General features: G+C 38.3%; 1 protein-coding gene across 1 annotated transcript in view; it reads right to left on the reverse strand.

The window, feature by feature from the left end:
- Positions 1-6,626: 6,626 nt before the first annotated feature.
- The window catches only part of LOC126199498 (synaptotagmin-10-like), a 582,178-nt gene continuing 564,140 nt past the window's right edge, over positions 6,627-24,664 (reverse strand). Inside the window, exons 7-9 of the mRNA XM_049936421.1 lie at positions 23,587-23,758; positions 11,112-11,312; positions 6,627-6,750 (exon numbers count right to left, since the gene is read on the reverse strand). Coding sequence (XP_049792378.1) covers positions 6,747-6,750; positions 11,112-11,312; positions 23,587-23,758 — 377 coding nt within the window. The 3' untranslated portion in view covers positions 6,627-6,746. The remainder of the gene's footprint in view (positions 6,751-11,111; positions 11,313-23,586; positions 23,759-24,664) is intronic.

Consider the following 24,664-nt stretch of genomic DNA (forward strand, 5'->3'; position numbering starts at 1 on the left):
CTCTTGCCCCAAATCAAGCTAACAGCTTTGGTCCAAGGCTTTGTGGGGTCTGTGCCATACTTGAATCCTATCATCAGCTCTTACGAGCTGAAATTGGGACTCATCTGACCAGGCCATGGTTTTTCAGTCGTCTAGGGTCTAACCAATATGGTCATGAGCCCAGGAGAGGCACTGTGGACGATGTCGATGTCGTACTGTTAGCAAAGGTACTTTCATCAGTATTCTGCTACCACAGCCAATTAACACCAACTTTTGCTGCACTGTTGTAATGGATACTTTTGTTGTACATCCCACATTGATTTCTGGGGTTATTTCATGCAGTGTTGCTTGTCTATTAGCACTGAAAACTCTTCTCCACCACCACTGCTCTTGGTCTTAATGGCCGTCGGCTACTTTGTTGTCAGTAGTGAGAAGTAATGCCTGAAATTTGGTATTCTTGGCACACTTTTGACAATGTGGATCAAGGAATATTTAATTTCCTAACAATTTCTGAAATGGAATGTCCCATGCATGTAGCTGCAACTACCATTCCATGTTCAAAGTCTGTTAATTCCCATTTGGCCATAATCAAATCAGAAACCTTTTCACATGAATCACCTGAATACAAAGACAGTTCCGCTAATGCATTGCCCTTGTATACCTCGTGTACATGATACTGCCACCATCTATATATATATGTATATCACTATCCCATGAGTTTTGTCACCTCAGTGTACATAGTCATCTTGGCTATGGTCAAATCATACAACATCATAATTACTTTTCCACATGTTTCAGCTATTTTTTGGACAATGACAACTGTTTCATTTACAGCAGCATGAGAAGTTGGAGAAAAATTTATTGCAGGCAAGCAGTCAACTTTTTGAATTCTACTGTGATATGTTGCATCTGGCAGTCATGTGGAAGGCATGCAACCATGGAGTTTCATGCTCACTGGACAGGGCTGCAGTTTCGGAACCATTCAGTTGTATTTCTCTGTCAGGCAGAAGGCACAGAGAAATGAGTATGCTCACTCTCTTTTACTCAGTGACTGTCTCACATGCTGCTTTTATTCTGCATCTTTCTCTATCACATAGGTTTGTAAATTGTGTTTCTGTGCTGCACAATGCTCTCATACTGTACATGTACAAGAAAACGCAGTGAGGGGAATGTACTGCTACATGCTTATCTCTTTACATCTAGCAATCTTTCATTATTCCCTGGAAGAAAGAGGAAACTTGACTTTGGCTTTTTATTTACATCTTTTACTCTTTATTTGCTTTTTTTTTTAAAGAGACTACGTAAGAGTTACTACTGAAAAAATTTAATTAAGAAATTTTTAATTAAAAATAGCTGTGCAGGGATATGGCATGGAAAACCAATCATGTTTTGTTTGTTTATACTTTATTGTACATAAAATATACATCTGATTATGAAACTTGATGGTTGAAGGTTGATGTAAGTCAGGATCTTAGACTATAAGTTCAATTCCAAACAATCACCACTGTACGTGTTTGCGATCAGTAAAGATTTCCCAAAATCATTGAATCTAAATCCTTTGATGATCTCTTTGGAAAGGAAGGTTGAGCTTATACCCCATCCTCCTTTGCTGTGGGCTTGTGCTGCATTTCTAGTGAAATTGCTGTTGAAGCATCATCATCTTACTTTAAATTTGATAGAAAATTGCTGTTAAGGTTTTTTTTTTCAGATAATTGTGCATAACAGTATTAAAAGATGTAGCTGCTCCTTGAAATTGAAGGTACTGCCTCCGGCAAAATGTACCCTGTCATGAGTACTTGATTGTGTGTAAACAGATGGAGGACAGCGAGCTCTTAAATACTGTACCTGTAGCATCCACTTACTTTAATTGAAACATTACTCTGAGAATTAGCAATTATAATGTGAGTTATATCTTTGTCTTCCTTGGCTTCATGGCAGATTGGCACAGAGCATGCTTCAAAGCAGTGTACAGTCAACTGGCAATTGATCTTGGGGCTCTAATGTAAATTAACAGTACATGCGAAACTGAGATTATATGATTCAAGGAAATGCAACCAAGTTACTGCTAATACCTTCACAACTGCAATGTAGGGTAGAAGAGTCCTTGAAAATAAGTGTTGGAAGAAGAATTGAGAATATTTTTTAAAGTGCTGATATCAGTTTCTATGAATACTGTGAATGGAAGGAGTCATTCACAATGAATGAGAGTTCACTGGAGAGCAGAGCCTTTAGAGGTTGTTTTACTTTGGCCATGTGATTAAGGAGTGTTCTGTGGAAGAGGATGGTAGCCAATCCAGGCAGACATAAGTGTGCATATAGTGGGAATAGCTGTCTGGTCCACCAGATCCCTGAAAGATAATTGCATCTGAATGAGGCAGTTGCTGTGTGTTTCACATCATAGTCAGCAGTTGACTGACATCTTTATGATTGTTGATAGTGAACAAAAATCATGTTGAATCTGTAGTGTGGACGGAACTATAAACAGTCAAGTACATTGCAAAACTGGAAATTTTTCAAATGGTGTACAGTTTGTGTTAACACCTACGTTAATTTTAACAAAAACTTGTCATTCAGATAGGACACATACAGGAAAAGAAGGGTGTAAATACTATGGAAGTTTTACCTAAGTGTCATCATTAAGAATTTGTTTCTGTGGACAGCAGCAGCATTGGGTTACAGAACTTTCTCTACATCACAATAATGGCCTTGTGGGTGCTTCTTTTCTGATTGATTACATGTTTGCTCATTTGAAAAACTGTTGTTTTTTCATAGTTTATTTATTCATACAACTATTATTAATGCTACTATTATTGTCATCATTGTTGTTATTTCATTTGATAAATTAGGCTGTGTACTTTACCATGATAATGATCTTGATCTTATGTTAAAAAGGAATAAGGAGGCTACTGCCTTAAGGATGTAAAGGAAAGAAAAACATTATATTAGGATTTAAGCTACACATGTGAACTGCACATAAAATTTATTTTGTATCCAACATTTATATACTATTTAGCATAGTCAGAGATTATGTTAGTTTAACAGGCACATTACATAAAATATTTTGACACAGACAACTTTTGTGTTATATGCATATCAAAATACATTCACTTACATAAATACATAAGAATATGCTTTTCTGATAACAGAGATGAACTGCTTGTACAATTTTCTTCCTCGAAAGATTCGAATTTGTTAATTTTTCATGAAAACTGGATGATCAAAGATCTGTTTGTGTATGTGGCTCTAATTCACACTTAATAATTGTTGTAACATAATCATTTATGCTATTATAATTTTTACAATTTTATTAAAAATAAAGCAAGAAATATTACATATAAAATAAAGTTTTTGATGACCATGATCTCTTGTTATATTCTTAGTTCATTAGAATAAATTTTATGCTAAATTAAGGTTGTGTGTTGTTGTAGAATATGGTAAGCAAACAGTTGGGCGGTATTTACATTTAATGAAGAAGATGGATCACAATTTAGTTGTCACTCAGACCTATAGACCACGATGAAAAGAAACTTAAAATTGGCAACATTTTTTTGGTTGGCAAGTTACTCTTTGAGTATCCTTCTTATATATGATGTCCCTGAATAAGAATCAAAACCTCCAAAACTGGAAATGTCACTCTGTTAAAAAATTCTTGTTTCTCATTCTTTTGTGGAAATTATGGTATGCACCACTATGCAGTTATGGACATGGCTATTTATGCATGGAGGTATGAAAAATAGGTGAAGGTTTCACTTAAACAGAAATGCAGCAAAGCAAGAATATCTACATAAATATTTTATTACCTCATGCGGAACCAAGCTTTGAAATATCGAAGCCATGTCATTAGGTGTGGTAATGACAGATTTATGATAAGAAGGCACATTAGCAAAGAACTGCCATTCTGTGAAGTGTATTGGTATTGTACAGTGTATTTTAGTAGAAATTCCAAATGCACACTGTAACTTATGAGAATTGTATGGTGTTTTGATCACTTAGATGATTAATGACATTGTATTAATTTAAGGAGCAGATAACAGAAGTGACATGGGAGAGACTTAATCTTTATAAAATGTGTGTGTGTGTGTGTGTGTGTGTGTGTGTGAGAGAGAGAGAGAGAGAGAGTGCTGTCAGGGCTGAAATATGGGCAAGACTAACTTTTGGAACTGACAGCTCTCATTGAGTATAATGTGCATGTAATTTTACAAAATTTCCAAGTTTAGACTGTGATGATTAATAGGTGGCAATTGTCTTTTTATGATTATTTTCCTCAGTTCATCCAAGTCTTCATTTATTTGCCAGGTTTCCACAGAGAACAACAAGTTTTTGGTGCAGCATTGTTTTAATTATTTGTTGATTATTATTGTGGTTGAGTGTTACTTAGAAGCTGTGTTAAATAAAGAACACACTTAACAAATCATAGTTGTTTTATTGAGCCAGGGGCAAGACAACATTTTCTCATTTTAAATAGAATTATGTTTTGCATAAAAAAAATTGGGCAATATAATTCTGATCTTTTTTCCTGTTTTATGATCTCACAAAGAGAACTAAGTTTAGCTAACCTAACATGTGAAACAAGAAGTTAATATTGACATTGTAGATTACTTATGGAGAATGAGGTTTTCAGATTTTCCATCAATAGTGATGAACAATTTACTGTACAGAAGGAACAAGTACAGTGATGGAAATCAAAAATTTTGTCGAGATATATGATAAATATTTACCCCAAACTAAAGACACCACTGTGTTTTGAGATTACTCTGGGGCTCTATGAACAAACATATGTGAATTGACTACTTAATTTCTGTTATAGCATAAATAGGTACTACCAGAATTAAAACACCAGTTTTAGGGAGAAATCACTAGATTTCTTTTCTGTAAGTATTTATGATGGAAAGTTGTCAAAAAATTAAATTTGATCAAAGGACAACAGATTTGCCAATATGTATTATTTCTTACAAGAGTTACATAGTTGAGGAGCAAACAGCTCAGCAAGAATAACATTTTGTGGTGATACAGTGGTGAAATAATATGCACTGACATTTCATTTGATGATTTTTCCATAGAGATTATAACAGGTCCCATTAGAGTACACACACATTCATATTTCAGTTGTTTCTCACTACAGTTAAAGAAACTTTACACCACAGTAACATTTATGCCATGGGTTACAAATTTTGTAGTGTTAATATCTGTATAACTGATGATATATCAGCTTCTTGTGTTTAAAATCAAATCAGTTTTACACTTATTGTGTAAAGATATTATTTCTTTTTCTTTTGGTTGACAGAGCATGATATGTACATTGTACAAATTACTGCATTACAAATATGGAGTTTCACTTTTATGAATTTTGTATGTATTTAATTTTCTTGAACATCTAAGAGATAGTATTCTTAAGAAGTATTGTATAAATAAAATCATTTAATACTTAAATTAAAAAAAGACTGTCATTTTTTGCAACTATTAGATATGGTTTTTGAGTAATTACTATGGCTTGCCAAGCAGTCAATAAAATGGTGAGCTTATTGAGTCGAAATAATACTAAAAAATAACAGCTTTCTACAACCTTTGATACAAGACCATGTGTGGAAAACCATTTCCGTATAATAGTAAAGCCAACAAAAAACAAAAACAAAAGGTGTGGCGGAAGAGAGATATAAAAGTGATTATCTAGACAGTAACCCAAATTCAGTTATACATTTCATATATAATATGCAGCCATCTTATATCTCATTGCGAAGTGTCTCATAAAGAATAATATTGCAGTAAAATATCAGATACATCAGTAACAGTATTTTTGTCCATGTTTTTGTGAATTGTAAATTATGCATTTATCTATGTTTTTAAAAAGAAGTTCCAATCATGATACTTGTGTGCATATTTTACTGTCAATGATCTGAAGGTGTCACATACATATATAAGCTCAAATGCGTTTTTAAACATCGACCATGAAGAACTGCTCATTCCAGAAGATCATTTAAGAGGAAAACATTCATCCCTATATACTTGTGACGCATAAAGCTGATTTGAACACACAGTTTCATACACTAATTGTGAGGAAATAAATATTCTTTTACAAAATTAAAGTCTTATTTACAATACTATCTGATGGCTTATAATTTATCCCAGTAGCATTATTTGTCACAGGTAAAGGTCTATCCATGCAATCAACAACATAAACCCTTTGTTTTTTTCCTTAATATTATGTTACTGTTTATGCATGTTGTAGATTTTATGCTTAGCAAAATTCTTTTACATGTTAATATCTTTTTAGTTAACACACAGAAGTGACAAAGAATGCATATAAGTTCAAAATGCTACACACCGAAAAAGCTTCTTGTAATTCAAATATACATTGTGCTTCATGATAGTCTTCACACATTCTGTTTAAATTTTCTTACAGAATATTCAGATATGATCTTCCTCATATAAAAAGAATTTCTAGTACTAAAGCATTTTTTCTCTTAGCTAAGTGTATATTTCATACTTACAGAGTTTGTCACACTACTGTATTACATTCTTTTCTACATCACAGAAATAGTTTGTTAATATATATATATATGGAAATAATTACTTTTATGGACAGTAGGAGGTACACAGAGCTGCATTAGAGACATATCTTTTTGATTCCATCAGAACATACAGTGCAGATACCTAAGTTTTTATTTCAGTATCATGTATCCAGTTACCTTCTTCAGGAAATGTACCTCTTTTGAGCAAACCTCCATCCAGTTTTCCTCTGTGCCATGTTTATTTTAGTGACTTTCTCTTCATCTGGAAAGAGATAAAGATGACACGAGTTGAAGTACTTCAGGTACTTGTAATGTACAATGTGAGTTTTCGATGCATGCTATAATGAGACTACATCAGTGTGATCCTGGAGTTTAGTAGATGGTGATATAGCTGTATTCAGTTATACAACATGATACGCCTTTTTGCTATTATAATATTTTGTAACATTGGTAATACATATTTTTGTCAATATGAGATTATTGGTTTATATTGATATTTGGGGATCCATATTTTTATGTAATGTTTATTTGCCTCCTTTTATTACAAGAGAGTATCCAAAACTAATTGATCGCTCAAAACTTAACAAAATACAATCAGTATCTGAAGTAAAATATTCTACTTAATTAGCATCTTTGAACAAAAATCGATATGTATCTCTGTGAGTTATTGATGGAAAGTTTTTGTAACTTTGGTTTATGTTTTCTCTGTGTAGCAATAGCTGAGAGTTGGGTGTGAGATGTGATGGAGAGATGCTGAAATGTAACTCATCTCTGATGTTCCCTTGTGGGTCATATTGTTAATATTTTATGAAGTGAGAAAAAGTTGTTTTGTGGTTAATCAAATATGATGAATAAGTAAAAAAGTAACTTTATCAGGTTTTTCATTTTAACTATGTTACATTTAACACCTGTTTATGCTGATTTGAATACAAGACAGAAAGGCATTATTGATGGCTTACTGAATGGAGGAATTATACCACAATACTGACAGCAAGAAGAAGATTAACTTTGACTTTTCAGAATGAGCAGTGTTAATGAATTAGTTCTTGGACCCATGCCTTGCAATTGATCTTAATCATTTCTTTGTTTGGTAACTGCCAACAGAATTATAACTGTAGTTTTGTTAAATCAGTTATTTAACACCATTTCAATTATAGGCAGGACAGGCTTCCATTAGAATGCGAAAACTTTGTCTGCAGAAAGCACAGATAATTCGCTGATGAAATTTCCTCTTGCATTTTTTTTTTTGTTTCCTGTATGATTTAACAAAATTAATGTCAAAGTATTTTGTTTATAGGAATGAGTTTTCAGAAACAGGCGTTGTCCAAAAGAGTCAGCTGTGGGTGGATATTGCAATAAGCAGTTCCACAGAAGACTTCCTGGATCACATTGACAATACACAGCAGATACTAAACAGGTGTGGCTATGGAATGGATGGTTTTGCAACCCTGGAAATAGTACATTATATTAGGAATCAAAAATGGGAGCGGTGCCATTTGGTCAACACACCTTCGCCATTGACCGTGATATCAATGTTCAGCTGAGATGGTGTTGTGTACCGGTGAACAAAGTGCTGTTGCCATGAAGGTATTTTACAAAAATGATGACAGCTATGTGGCCGTGTGGCACGTATTTTGTGTTCATTACAATTTGATACATCACGCCGAGTGCCATCGACACATGCTGTTGAAGTGTGGGTACAGAACTTTGAGGAAATGGGTGGAAGTGCAAAATGTGTGCACATCAGAGAATATTACAGGAGTTGAAGAAGCCTTCAGGCAAAGTCCCTCCCATACATCCTGTATACAAGAATGCACTGCAACTTGAAATATCGGATCACAGTGTACAGAGAATATTGCACGAAGAACTGCAATGCCACCCGTAAAATATTCAGATAGTGCAAAAACAGAATCCAGACGACTTCGCTTGGTTTACAACTGAAACAGTTTTTGCATTTTGTGACCAGTGTGCTGTTTGGACCAAGCAATTCCACTGAATCTTTATAATGTGATTGTTTTGCATATGAATTTGTTGGTGTAATGTTGTTCTGACTTTTGTTCATGAGCTACAATAAACTAGTGACAGTCCCATAAATATTGGTATGTGTGAAAACTGGCATATAATGTTTAGATTCCTTTCAGCATTCTCTCTACATCATTTGCTTTATTATACACACTGAAGAGTCACCCTGTATGTAGAAATGAAGAAATGCTGCGGAGTCGACGAAAATTAAAATTGTTAGTACTCTGTGAAATTCCATTTTAGGAATTACATTATCCACTCTTACCAAGAAGAAAAACACTGCTTAAAACAATCAACAGTAAAGTCAAGACACATCCTGAGGTTAACATTATGACTGGAACAGTTTGCCCAATTCTGCACTGATCAAGAAAAGGTTTGCATCACTCTCATCATTTAAATAGTTTTTCTTCTGCTTTTAATCAGTATTTAAATCAGAAACTTCTCTCTTAATACTCTTTTGACTACGGAAAATAGCTGTCTACAATTACCTTTGCAACTGAGGTAAAAGAAAAACACCATCCTGAGTGCAGTTCACTAGAGCATACCACGTTTGCAACTTTGAACAGGACAGGGCAGTTGACAGAGAATTCTGTTATGACTTACTGGCAACCAAAAGACCCAAACATTTTGGTACTTTTGCAGATTTTTGCCTATGACCTACATTCTCTGTGATCTACAACTGGAAGAACTTAGATCTTTCTTGCAGAGCATTAAATTTCTTACAATTTGCGTTGTTAACACACTGCCTGCCTCGAGACTACCAGGAGCCACAGCGGACCCTCACTTGTGCCTGACGCTGAGTGCCCACTGGCCTGGTGGTGAAACAACCATCATTGTGCATGCAGTGGTCAACATGTTAAACATTTTTTTACACAGATACAGTCAAAAGATACAGAGCTTCAGAGGAATCACAGAATTCTCAGAGTATCTAAAAAAAGCTGCAAAAAATGCAGGTTTTAGTGTTACAATTTTAATTTTACATTTTTTTGTGAAAACAAAGTGGTACAGGCTTGTGCTGGTCTGTGTTTGTCAAATCAAAAGAAGCTTCCTCCTCTTCCCCTCCATGACCTAACAACAGAGTGTTTATTTCTACTGGGGTTGGAGAGTTGGGAGGCCAGATGCTGATGCATGAGCACAATGCACCCTTGTGAAGTCCTCCCCACACAGTGGATAACCTCCAGAGGACAGTTGCTTAAATATAGGCTTGAGCAGCCATATCTCGACAGCCTTGTGGACAGCATTCCAAGGAATATTCATCCATGTTGCAACGCATAGGGTGGAGCATCATGGTGTCGAATGGTACCAAGAAGCAGATTTTGATTTAAAAGATATGCACTTTCTAACAGTTTAGTTTTATTTTGTTTATTCTTTTGTTTTGTTGCCTTTCATAGTAAAGTTGTTTCTTTCATAAGACTTTTTCTTTCATTCCTTTTCACCCCTAAGTGTTAGCCTGTTTATGTTCACAGGTATGCACGTAGTGCAATTTTTTGCAATTTTCTTCACAATAAAACAAGGAAAATGTATATTTTTTTGCTTAATAAGTGAAAACAAGTTTCAATTTATTGACTTGTTCTATACCACTGTAATCATTTCATTTAGAATCTGTGCAATGGACATTAAATCATTAATGCATGTGGAAAATATGTATTCCACGATAAGTTTTTCAGATGAATTCTGCATCTACGAGGACCTCCTCAAGATGAGTCTATGGAACAAATAATGTGTCTGATGTAATTCATGGTAAGACTATTCTGCTAACAGAATGTCTTGTTACCATACAACTGATAATTTTAACGTATCACAAATACTGGAATTCTACAAGCAATCAGTCCTGGTGGTCATTTTCACATAAGCAGTGGTGATGCACTGTCTTAGCAGAATGATTTACCACAATTTGTCACAAGGTTAACCATTGATAAGGCAGAAGCTGATCAGTCAGAATGTGAGGTACCAAATTCCATTGGAGTATTTAAAGCTATGATCTTGTGACAATTTAGAATAGTATTATCTATCAACATTTACAGCAAGGGTTGCTGAAAACCTATGAGATTGCATCTCAAGGACATGGTTTTTCAGCTTGCTACAGTGTGCACAATGTAAATGTAAATGGTTCAGAGCCTTCATAAAAGAAGTTTTGTTTAGCATGTGCTTTTCATTCACAGAACGGTGTTATAATAGCTAATGACATCAGGAAGAGGAATTTCATGTTTGGAGTTATGTTTATACTCTAATGAATCAGTTCAGTGTTGGATTTGACAGCAGATAGTTTTTCATTTGGAGAGAGGAGTACAGAATATTAGGATAAATTAACTTTATCCACAGAGCATCACAATATTAAGGGGCTGACTAATGATGTGGGTGGGAATCAGCAACTATAGGTCCACAGACCCTCCCTGTCAGAATATCTTTTAAAAAAATTGCTACCAGATTCCAAATATAACATAAAAATGGAGGGATCTATCTGAAGCTGAACTGCGAATATGTCAGGGCTAAAATAAATACAACCAGTAACTGTATAAAATTAGTCTTGCTCAATTTATATCTATTCTCAAATACTAGGCAGATCCTGGATTAGAATGTTCTACATATACTTGCAGTTACCTGCTGTTGAGACAGCTGAAACTTGCTGGCAATGGGTGTGGTCCAGTAGAAGGAATCTGGCCAGGAACAGAATCAAGCAGTGGGTACCACTGAGCTACAGGCTTTCGTGGGTTGTCAAGCATCTCCAACCAGTGGTCACGACCAACACCAATAAAGCTTGCACCAATTGCTGTACAACCCATGAGTTCATTTGGTCCAATCCTGTTGAAAAAATAATTAGAATTTTTATATTTTAAATTGACATTGTAAGTGTGATAAAAATGTAAAATATTATGAGTGAGGACACTGATATTATTCATGATTATATTTGTGATTGTAACTATTAACAAAAATAATAATATGAACATACACTGCTTAGTCAAGACATTACGACCACCTGTTTAGTACCATGTTGTTCCATTTTTCAAACACAGTACAACAGAGATTCTGCTTGGAATGGATTCTAAAAGTTCTTTACAAGATTCCAGGAGTATGTGGCACCAGATGTCTAAGCACATATCAAGAAATTTCCGCAGATTACAGCATGATGGTTTACGGGCGCACAGCTGGCACTCGATATGTATTCCGATGGGTACAGAGCAGTCACATATTCCAGCCAAGACATCAGCATAGTTCACAATAATGCTTCTCAAACCACTGTAGTAGGATTCTGACGTTGCAACAGGACAGTTATCTTGCTGGGAGGTGTCATCACCACAGGTGAAAACTCGAGCACGAAGCATTGCAGATGGTCCACAATAATCTTTATGTAGTTCACTGCTGTCATGATGCCTTTGATTACCACCATACAGGGTGTCCAAAAAGACTTTCCCTGATTACATAAATTGATAACTCAGGCTAGAAGTAAGATACAAATATGAAACTTGTGTCGAATTGTTTACAACTATCAAAGTTTTTTTTCTGCTTTAGGTTCGCAGTACATAAGTAGTGGATGAGGTATAGTGCCCAAGAAGCCATGTTAATCAATCAGGAGAAGGCACAGTGTGTCCTGTGGTACAATGAGACACGATCACCAAGCACAGTGCAGAGACAGTTCCAGACAACATTTGGAAGGAATCCACCTGATGTCAAGAGCATTAAAGCCTGGTATGAGAAGTTCAAGAACACAGGATCGGTTGCTGACCTTCAGAGGTCTGGTCAAACAAGAACTTCAGCAGACAGGGTGGAAGCTGTAAGGCAGTCTTTTCTGCGAAGTCCGAAGAAATCGGTGCGCGGGCCTCAGGTGAATTACAGATGTCAAAAAGCTCTCTCTATGAAATTTTACACAAACGTTTATTGTTTCGTGCATACAAAGTGCAAATCATTCAGGCCTTGTTGCCCAATGACAGTACACGTCGATATGACTTTGCGGTCGAAATGCTATCACGTATTGAAGATGATGATGGTTATCTCAGACGAATTGCCTTTTCCGACGAAGCGACCTTTTTTGTCAGTGGAGTAGTGAATTGCCATAATGTGCACATTTGGGGTTCACAACCCCCTGGCAGGGTCATAGAGTGCACCAGAGGCAGTCCAAAGGTGAATGTTTGGTGCGCGCTATTGCACGATCGAATTATCAGGTCATCCTTCTTCGCTGAGGCTACCATCACATCTGCAGTGTATCTGGACATGCTGTTCATCTGCTGCTTTAGTATCACCCCGATGTCTTGTTTCAGCAAGACAGTGCACCACCTCATTGGGGTTTGGACGTCCGTGCCTATCTCGATATGACCTTTCCTGGGCAATGGATTGGTCGTCATGGGCCAATGGTTTGGACTCCACACTCTCCTGACGTAACCTCAGTAGACTTCTTTTTGTGGTGTTATGTCAAGGACGAGGTCTACCGAACACGTGTACCAGATCTTGAAACTCTGCGGCAACGGATAACCACAGTCATTGAATCGATCCCTCCAGTGATGTTGACTAATGTGTGGACGGAAATTGAATATCGCCTACCAAGGGTGCTCATGTGGAAGTTTACTGATGTGTGTAAAAACCTTTGATAGTTTGTAAACAATTAGACACCAGTTTCATATTTGTATCTTACTTCTAGCCTGAGTTATCAATTTATGTAATCAGGGAAGACTTTTTGGACACCCTGTATATCCCATGGAATCACTACTAAATGTACCCCATTGCATAATTCTGCCCTCACTGGCTTGCATCTGTGGCGCAGTGCATGTTTTGTGCAGCCATTCACCTGTGTGACGGGGTGTAAGGACACAACCATTGACTTGGTGTTACAAGGAATGTGATTCATTCGACAGGTAATACGTTTCTACTGATCCACAGTGAAAACTCAGTGATGCCGTGCCCACTGCAGTCATAACTGATGATGGCATTGGGTCAACACAGGAGCACATGAGGTCATGTGATGTGGAAATCTATGTTCAACAATGGCCTTTGAATGTTGTACTCCGGAACACTTGTGCCTGCACCAGTATTGTACTCTGTCTTCAGATCTGCCACAGGTGGCTGCCTATCCTGGATTACATCATTTTGATAATGGCATGGCTTAATTTCTTTCACCTCCCAGGGATTTTCTTTTTCAACTCACTGGAACAAGTCAACATCAGAGATTTAAAATGGTTCACGTCTATTAAATCACAACATATCTATATTTTGAAGATGTATGGTTTTTGTTCATTACATGAATTAAGAGAAACCATCAACATCAACTGCATTCATGCTTTGAAATAAATCCAAAGCCAACAAGTGCAAATTTGTGCCTGATTCGGAATCGAATCCAGATTTCCTGCTTAACACAAGCAGTCGCCTTGCCCACCTTGGCTGTCCTGGCACACTTCTCATCCAACCCAAATTCCCATCTTGTCGCATGCAAGTAGCGTCCCTGCCCATTCGCCACCTGGTGGCTACTCTCCCTGATTCCCACAGGACTTTGGACGTAATGTGTATCCACACAGAGAATGGTCAGGGACACTATTTGCATACGACAGAATGGAAATTTGGGTCGGATGGGAAGCGTGCCAGGATAGCCGAGGCAGTCGGGGTGACCGTTTACGTTAAGTGGGGAATCCAGGTTTGAGTCCTGGCCTGGCATAAATTTTCACTTGCAATGTTTGGATTTATTTCAAAGCCCAAATGTGGCTACTGTTGTTGGTTCCCTTTAATTCATAGTATATGTCAGTAACCTTTGTGTCGACTGTCTTTTGTTTACGACTGCCAGCAACCTTGGCATTCTGTAAGTTGAGTCGGTGGAAGCACAGGCACTGACTCCATGAGTCTGAGGGAGCCCTAGTCCCCCTCCCCCCAATAACTTAAGAAAATTAGTAGTTATATTATGCTCTGTAAAATCAAAATTATGTTGGAATTTTTTATTTTCCTTGTCTGACGATACTTACCTTTCAAAATACATTCAGTAATGAGTTAAAACAAATAATTATTATGGTAGTAAGCAGGTTAACTGAAAACGAGTGGTGTACATCATGATAGTGTTACGGTGCTGCGGGCACACTTAGAATTTGTCTCGGTGCGCGAACCTTCGGGTAAAGTCTGGCGCCGCAGCCGCGGCGACATCAAGAGGACTGGAGCAGAAGCGCCTAGAACCCTCCGCCTCGCGTCGCCTTGACGCTTCGAGACATTACGACGCTGCGGCTATATAAAGACCACCCTGCTGTCGCAGTCATTCAGCGTGGATAGTTTCATTCAGTGCATGCTGCAGACATGTTTAGTGTTCCGACTTTAGTGTCTAGTGGACTATTTTACATGACTATTTTTTATTCGTTTACTTTACTCTCTTAGTGTATTGTGAATTAAGTCTGTATTAGATAAATTTGTTACCAAAAAGGCGTACATGGAAGTCGATGATACTGCAAGTCAACCTCCAACAATTATTGTGTTGTCAATTGATTCGTTGTTTTCAGGCGAGAACGATTCACAGCCAAAACCTGGACGATTCGGTAAGGGAAGATCATTTCAGAAGTCTTGGTTGATCAAATATACATGGCTACAATATGAAGCATCTACCGAAATTTTGTAATGCAAAACCTGCAAAGAGGCAGATGCTAAAAATCTATTACAATTTTCTTCAAAGGAAGAAGATGCATTTACTTCCGTAGGGTTTTCTAACTGAAAAAGGGCTTTGGAAAAATTCCGTTTTCATGAAAATATGTTTATGTATAAAGAAGGTGTCCTGAAACTAAATTTTATTACTAACCGAAGTGGGGCCTCTCAATTAAATGAACAGTTAGATAGTGATATGAAGAAAGGCCGTTTAGCTCTTGAGAGAATTCTTACTACCGTGCAATTTCTGTGCCGACAAGGACTAGCAATTAGAGGGCACGAAGATGTAAACTCAAATTTTTTGCAGTTGTTGGAACTCCGAAAGAATGACATACCAGAGTTTAAAGATTGGTTAGGGCGTTCGGTGTATAAGTGGATGTCGCACGATATTCAAAATGAGATCATTGATCTACTAGGAAAGTCTGTGTTGAGAAAGGTATTGGCTTCAGTCAAGAAGACTGACCATTTTTCCATTATGGTTGACGAAACAAGTGATTCTTCGATTCACAAACAAGTGTCATTTTGTATTCTTACTATCGATGATTCCATAGTCTTCAACGAAGACTGTATTGGCTTATACGAGACCACCAACACTGAATCACAAACTCTGTTTAGTATTTTAAAAGATGTTTTTGCTCATCTTGATTTGTCAATGGATAACTTAAGAGGACAGTGCTGTGATGGTGCTTCGAATATGAGACGTAAGTTCAAAGGAGTAAATAAGTTAGTTTTGGATATACAACCAAAAGCACGTTATGTGCATTGCACTGCTCACGCGTCAGACTTCCGACACTTCCTGAGGCTAGATATGAATATGGGCGTCATGTACAGTCTTGGCTTGCAAGGGGATATTATTGTGCAATTGATACACACACAGAAAAGAAGCGTTAAAGTGTATAATGAAGATAATATTGTATTATGAAGATGTTTTTCTTATTTCAGCTTAGGCTGTTTGTTTTTGATTGATTGTGTTTGAAATAATTTATTCTTTATTTGTTGAGCTTCTGAAGTAGGAATTCAGTTAAAAGTACGAGCTCAGTCAAAACTAACTATAAGTTTACGAGTGGCCACCACAACTGACTGGTCATGTGACACTGACTTTCGTCAGAATTCAATAACAGATGTTTATCGTTTTAAGTTAATATGCTATGCTGAAAGCGTAATGAAATTTAAAGGGAAATCATCATCCCATTGTTGAAAAGTTTCCAGCCCAAGGCTGCATATGTTTGGAACATAAGCCTCGTCATGTAGTCCTATTTTGCCACCGTCTTTCTGTGTCTCTCTGGTCCAGTCCTCGCCTCTGTTTTCTACACACTCCACATCTTTCAGTCATCTTCCTCTTGGTCGTTCCCTTCGCATCTCCATTTCATGTATCTTCTTGGGAATCCTCTTGCTTTCCATTCTCTTTAAGTGCCCATACCATCTTAGTCTCGATGTTTCTATCCTGCTCTGCAAAGTTTTCTCTTTCACTGTTTCCCTTACCCTTTCATTCCTCATCCTATCTCTCCTTGTTAGTCCTATTCTACTTCTGAGGGACATATTTAAATATTTAGACAATATTGTTTAATTTGGTTTCAGGGAAATAATCAGTAGCTGTAAAATGAAAGAAAAGGAGCAGTAAGTGGAAATGTTCTTACAAGGGAAGTGTATGGGCTCGAACAGGAATTAGGTGTTTCAATTCTACTTAGAAGCTGTACGTACCACTGAGACTAGCATGGTGGAAGCATTCCATTGGTTTACTCTTAATTTTCGACTATCGTACTTTGAAAATGTACATGAGGCTCCTCAACAAAATACATGAAACAGCATGCAGAATCACAATAGTCACATTTGGCGAAAGCAGTATCTGGACAGTCCTCACAATCTCATTCTTCAAACGCCATTTGAATCACATTTCTGAATTCAGCAACATGTGCGGAAGTATTGTACCCAGCCGCTTGCCAGGAATATTGAAGCATAAGCTGATACACTGGAGCAGACAGCTGGTTATGAGTAATAGAGTGCATCTTCATTACGAAAATTCTGTTTCCTAATTTAGTGTCGAAATCACTGTAGAGAATCCTTACAGAGTCTGTTATACTTCTTACACATATTCTGTAGTGCCCGACGAGATATACATCCAAAGCCTGTACGTATTTTATTGAATATTCGCCGAATGATCATGCATTCAGTGTCTTTACCCGCAAATGAATCATTTACTACAGTTTTGTCCTTGTGAGTACTCCCAGAATCACAAAGTATTATAGACTTCTGGTTATTCGCGACATTAACAACATTCACGAAATGGGATTTCAAATGGTCTTTTGGCGTGTTTTCCCACTTTTGCTAGCCTCCAAATGTATATTTAGTGGAAGATTGTCTTCAATAGCTTTTTTAACTTTTGGACCGAAAGTTCCTTCCAGAATACAAATATTCAGTTCTTTTGTTTGGTCTCCACTCACTGAAAGTCCAATATCTATTGTATAACTACGGATTGTATTGTGTGGAGATTGGACCAAGGCAGCTGTTGATTTCTCTCCATTTCTAGACAACGTCGTACTAGAAGACAGTTTATAATATAATACACTATGATCAGCGTTACAAATGAAGTGTCGCTGTATCTGGAAACATGCGGTTTTCTGGTTTACTTCTTCGACAAAACGCATCCCAGACTGGCTAATATCTTGGTCTTCCTGTATATCTCTGGCTGTCATGAAAGTAGTGGTGTGTTTAGGGCACATTCTGTATTATTTATTGATATGTGCTATGAAAGCTGCAGAATATTTAGACTTTTGTGCCCAGTTTCTGTTGTTTTTTTTTTCTTTTTTGCATAGCCCAAAATTTTAGGTGCCAGTAATGGACGCACTTTCCTTCATCACTTACTATGTCAGATTAGGACAGAACGTGTTTTTTTAATCTCCAGTTCTTTGATTGCCTTGTTTCCTCGAAATGGATGTCTTTTTTCTCTCCACGTAATCAAATGTTACTTTGATGTTCTATGTGTTTTTTATAGATGGATATCTCTTCAACAACGACGTGTAGGTCGTAGTTTTACGTGGAGGTGTGTGATAATCATCATAAAAACGTTCAAGACCTTCTTCCGAAAATCCTGTTAAAATACTAAAAGTGTTTGGATTTCTGATATTGTGAACGTTCAAATCAGCAGAACTGTTAGCTTCTTTTTGAGGAGTACTGTTTCCGCCGCTGCCGCTAGCACTAGAATCTTGGGCTCTTATTAGTCGCGTTATCGTCTATAAAGTTATTTTCTTCGTCCGCTGTCCTATTCGTTGTAACTTCAGTTGAACACTCAAATGAATATTCATGTTTCTGAATAATCAGATTCTCCACAAACATTGCGTCAGTGTCATCATTCTGTCCTATACCGTCTTTCGTTGGATAACGCCTTCTTAACTTGGATGCCACGATATTTAAAACGTTCCAAACATTAATGGTTTCGTTCATTTCTGCTGTACCTGACTGATAATGCAGTATCCGCTAAAAACGTAGACACTACTTTTTTGTTTTAAACAAAAATATCTTACGAGGATCCTCAGATAGTTCCTGATGGTTACATGTGTTGATTCATCTAGCAATAAACTGTATTTTTGGTCACCTATGTATGTATGTCAGTTAAGAAATCGTTCTTGAAATGATGTGCTAGACTATAGTGTATTAGCTCTGTGCATTTGGTTCTACGTAATTTTATGTCATTTGTCGACTTCGAATCCTTAAAGCAGTTTTTACACACATCAGTCAAGTGACCGATGTTGGAAATTGAGCTATATTCAGCAATGTACAAAGCTAAAGTACACTAAGCTCTTGCACAAGAATTACATGTTTCCACTGGGACTGGTCACATGTCAATTACTTATTTTGAGAAATCAGTTCATAGTGGTGTAAAAATGTTTTGAGGTAGAATATGTACGCGTAGAATATTACCCTGTAGAGTAACCTTTTATTTTCCATCCCCAGAAAGGGAATTATGGAAGTAAAGGACTGTTGATATTTATTAGGAACAGAAAATTAGCACAAAACTGAGGATGCAGCGCTGGCACATAGCCGAAAGTGAACAGGAACTGAGTTTTTTGCTTCTTCTAAGGTAACTTGTGCTAGGTGTAACTTAAGAAATTGACATAGGCTAAATAAGCAGAAAACATCACAGGTGAACTTGCAAGAGGAGTAAATGTCACAGGTGGGAAGCAGAGTCTTCAAGACAAGACAAGATAAGACAAGACAAGACAAGATAACTGGGAAGCGGAGTAGATAAATGCAATAGATTCACGCAAGGCATAGAAGCAAGAACAAGGGCGCAAGGCAGTTTAGAAGAAGTAGCAGCTAATCTCTATGAATGTAAAAGTAGTGAATAATAAAATGAGTCTAAAATCACTAAAGAGACTCGCGAAACAAATTACAGTCGATGTAATGAATGAGGAAATACGTGCCAGTCACTCGGATATACTCTTTTTTTTCTTTATTGTCATTTTAATACCTTAGACAAGGTAGGCCGGCAGCGGCAAAACTACGCCGCTCTTCGGCCACAGATAGCACAATTAGTACAGATGAAGACATAGAAAAACAAAACAAAACGATGGATAAAAAACAGTAGACATACAAAGTAAAATACATGGAGCCGTTCACAGGTGTAGCGAAATAAAAAACGTTCAGCACTGGTACACGAACATAGATGACAGAAACGACACACGTGAACGTTGGAGCACGGACGGTGAAACACTAAGGCAATAACACGATGGCACACAAAAAACTGATGGCGATGATCTCCGGCTCGCGAATGTTCACTGTTTGTGTACGAGTCCGGGGACCTACCAAAGCGGAAAAGGTGGAGGAGGAGGGGGAGGAGAGGGTGTAGATGCCAGTGGCAGAGGATAAGGGAGAGGGGGGGAAGAAGGTAGGGGGGTAGGGGGAGCCCGGGGGAGAGGAGGGAGGGAGGAAGGGAGGAGGGAGAGAAGGGAGAGAGGGTGCCATTGGGAAAAACACAGGGGGTGGAAGGGGAGGATCAAAGTTGGTAGGAGGGATAGATGGAGGGGATGAGGGCATCATCAGGGAGGGGGAGTTGGCGGAAATCACCTTGGGCGAGGGTATGGAGAGCAGGTGGGACGTGGGAATACAGGCGGATGGGGGTGGGAGAGGATGAGAGAGACAAGTGGGTGAGGTGGATCAAGTTTGCGGGAGGTGTAGAGGGTCCGTATCCCTTCAAGGAAAAGGAGGGGGTGCGGGAACGAATGAGGTCATACAGGATCCACGTGGGGGAGGGGAGGCGGATGCGATAGGCGATGCGGAGCACATGGCGTTCTAGGATTGGAAGCGATTTGTAAAAGGTAGGAGGGGCAGAGATCCAGGCGGGATGCGCATAGCAGAGGATAGGGCGGATGATCGGATATACTCAGTAATGTGTTCCTTTTGTACTTAAACAAGTCAGATTGCAATTCATTTCTGGTCTGAGAGCATTTTCGATGACAGAATTACGTCTCTGCTACTGTGAACTGCACATGTTATATTGCTCTGAGATTTTATTATTATATGTCGAAATTAATAGGAAACGGGATACAACTGTAAATATATTTTTATTCAGCTGTCACTACAGTCTAGTCGCTTGGAGAGCTAGCGTCGCTGCAGTTGTCAAACATTTTATTATTTTGCCCAATGGAATTTCGTTACTGCTTGACAGAATGTTCCTGGTACTGGGATTTCCGTTTTTTATGATTTAGTGCTGAAATTACCAGTATCAGAAGTTGTTAAAAAATGGTTCAAATGGCTCCAAGCACTATGGGACTTAACATCTGAGGTCATCAGTCCCCTAGACTTAGTACTACTTAAACCTAACTAACCTAAGGACATCACACACATCCATGCCCGAGACAGGATTCGAACCTGTGACTGTAGCAGCAGCGCGGTTCCGGACTGAAGCGCCTAGAACCGCTCGGCCACAGCGGCCGGCTCAGAAGTTATTGATTGGCTAAGTGCATGAATGTAATAATTATATTTTATTTTTTTAATTATGTTCGGTTAGCCGCACATTATTGATTTGCATGTGTTTGAACCTCTAAAAAGTCAGTAAAATTTTCTTCCCCACTAAAACCAGAATTTTATTCCAACCCTAGAACGGCAAACCTGATGGCAAATGCGGCGTGTGGAGACGAGAGAGGGGGAATGTTTTTATCTTTATTTTGCATTATTACCAATTCAGGGGCCACACACCGATCAGCGCTGCTATGGTACAGATAGAAGGTTTGTTTTCAAATGTGTTGCTTATTTGTAGTAATGAATATGAACTTAAAGCAATCCATTTGTAATACAACTTAATAAGTAGACGACAATCAACTTTTAAAGCATTTACTAAACATCTAACTCCGTGTCTCATGGCACATCGTGGTTTGATTTTCCTAATTCTTTGGGAAGTAGAAATTATAGTGTCCCCAATGGGCATGGCATAAATTCATCGCCATTCATCGCTAAATGCTTTATTAATTAATACTGGACACACGTTCACCGAGCAGCTACAATGCAACTGTTTGAACGTTGCAGCTGCCTAAGCACAGGTGTTGTTCCTACGGTGCACGTCGCTGACTTTATAATGAAAACTGGCGCGGATGTCGTGTCTGCATTTGTTTTCACTGCGTGCCCTCTCTGTCGAATTTACTTCCTCTGTCGAAAATTGCTCCATGTATGGCGAGCGGGTGCATAAGCAACAGTGATATTACACAAGCATTCTGTCGGAATGCAGGCCGGCAGGATTAAAATCCACTTATCAAAATAATAAAATTAACTGTCGCCGGATGTGTCATTAGGCATGAGGTTTTGTCTTTACGAAGATATCAGAGAAATCACCTGGTTCCAAGCCCTATCAAAAAGAAATCCGAAGTCACGAATAATAAGATCTTGCGCCAAACTTATTTCCACAGATTCCTTAATAAATGAAGCCCAGAAGGATATCGGTGTGACCAAGATTTTAGTGACAGAATAATCCGTAGAATGTCTTGTGGAGATACAGCGTTAGGCTACGGTTGCGTTACTGCACTGCAAAAGGCTGCAAAAGTATGGATACCATATTCCATGCAGTGCGTGTGGTCTGACCTACGTAGGCTTTTCCACTTTAAGTTGGTATTCTGTAGACTCCATCCTTCCTCAAACTCAGATCATCCTTTTCCGAGTCGAGAAGGGCGCAGGATTTTGTATGTGGCTTTGACCTGATGCTTCTTAAGGATTCTGCTTAATGTAGAAGAAATGTTACCCACATATGGGATGAATGCCGTAGATTTAAACTGTTCTTTCTCTTCTTTATGTTGAGAATGATCACGTTTACTACCCGTTAACACTGTCCTAATTTGATGTGAAGAGTATACAGAAGAACAGATTGTAGGTGCTCCAACTCCTTTACATGACTCAACATGTGTCCGATGCACCATTGTACGAAGGGCGCCACAGTCTGTGAAGGATGGTGGCAGCTAGACGCCTGTAAATATATGTCCGTATCTATGGGCTAATGATAAACAGAACGCCCTAGTGACCCATCCACTTGCCGGCTGCCTAAGATATCTAGAAATGGGAGATAGCCATCTTTCCCCATCTCCATGAATATTTTGTGAATAGCATTTAGGTGTTGTAAAAATTGTGACAGTTCTTCCTCACCAGGGAGTCATACCACAAAAGTGTCGTCCACATACTGCGAGAAGACTTTCGGTTTCATTTCTGCGGACTCGAGTGTCCTCTCTTCAAAGTATTCTGTATAAAATGTTGGCTACCCCAAGGGGATAGGGGACTACGCGTAGCAGCACCATAAATTTGTTCAAAATATTCACTACTGAACAAAAAGTGAGTTGAAAAAAGTGCGTGATGGAACAGAACTTTCATATCGGGTTTGAACTGCAATGAATCATTATAGGGAGCCTTGTGAGGAGTGGAGCAACATCAAAACTTTTTAATAAATCCGATTCAGTGAGCTGTACAGACTTCAACTTATTCATAAAGTGAGCAGAGTTGTGGAGACAATGTGAACATTTTCTTCCAAACGGTCTCAGTACCGAAGCAAGATGTTTAGCTAATTCTAATTCGTAAGCCGGTGCTCCAATATTACTCACAGCTAGCCGTAGTAGTAGGCCTTCCTTGTGGATTTACAGAGCAGTTAATATTCTCCTATCTTCCTATAGCTTATCAGTCTACTGTGATGCTGATCCATACTTTTCTGAAGGGCCTGATTCATGCTGTTGCTAGACATAGATTTGTGGAACCGACTGACTTCATGTTCCGACTTAAGGTGAAAAATGAAGGCAGAAAAGTGAAATCTGTGTTGGGCCTTTTCACTTTGTGTCACAATGCCTTTACAAAATGAATCCTTAAGTCATATATGACAGTGGCAACATCTCAAAAATATTTCTATTTGACATGGTAGTGGAATATTGGTGTCACTACACGTGTTCTTTGTATTTGCGCAGTCTCTGTTTATGTCAGGCTGTAAAGGCATTGGAAAGGCACTTACCTATCATAATCGATGACGTTGACAATGAGGCTCACGTCCTCGATGTTTTCTGCGGGGACATCAAACACCAGAGCCTCGTTGTAGACTGGACATAGCGTTGCCTTTTTGACAGTTGTTTTCTTCTTCTTTATACGTTTCCCTTCGCACAGCAGGTACACTTTGACGTACGGATCTGCAACAAGGAAACGTGAGGCTGTATACGTCGAATTACTACGATAGACACCAACTGCGTGTGGTCTGCACTTCGTAATTTACATTAGGTGTAAGTTTCTTGTTCTGGCGCGTCTATGGTTCTGAGAGAGGCTCTCCAGCCAGAACAGTGGCTCTCCAAAGGGGATTGTCGCTCACTGCTGTTGCTTTATCGTTACAGGGTAGTGCTTTATATTGAGAATTCCTCGAACGTTTTCATCTGCGGAATACTTCGATCTAAGAATATTTCTTAGAAGTGATTGTCGAGCAAATGGCAATTCTGTCATTGAATTTTTCTTGCCAAACGTTCAGCCTCGGCTTCTACAGGTAAACGTTAACTTCAGTGTGAAGCTCGCTACTGTAACGAGATCATACCGGCGCAGCCTCCACAACATATAGCTAGAAGAGACTTCAAATTTTTTCTGTGGTGGCACAAGTGACGTCAAATGTCTGAGAGGGAAGAACTACGCTAAAATCGCGTTTCAGAGAAATTCCGCATTTGAAAACGTTTCGTCCGAAAATTTGAGAAGAACACATTTCAGGTAATTAATTAATTTAAGAACTATAACATGAACAAACCCCACAACTTTGACAACGTCACAATTTACACAACATAAATCCAAGTCTGCACTCAACTACTATCAGTAGTTCACTTACCGCTACGACTTTTGAACGTAGGTCTGAAGACTGTGGCTCTCTGTGAGGGTATGAATGAGGTACTGACGTTTGTTTCAGTCATTTCTACCAATGATCTCCGTCGTTCTGTATTACATTAAGAAATTCAGTCTATTTGCACTAATGGCCATTAAAATTGCTACACCACGAAGATGACGTGCTACAGACGCGAAATTTAACCGACAGGAAGAAGATGCTGTGATATGCAAATGAT

The sequence above is a fragment of the Schistocerca nitens genome, chromosome 8 (genome assembly GCF_023898315.1).
Source record: "Schistocerca nitens isolate TAMUIC-IGC-003100 chromosome 8, iqSchNite1.1, whole genome shotgun sequence".
NCBI classification, from domain to species: domain Eukaryota; kingdom Metazoa; phylum Arthropoda; class Insecta; order Orthoptera; family Acrididae; genus Schistocerca; species Schistocerca nitens.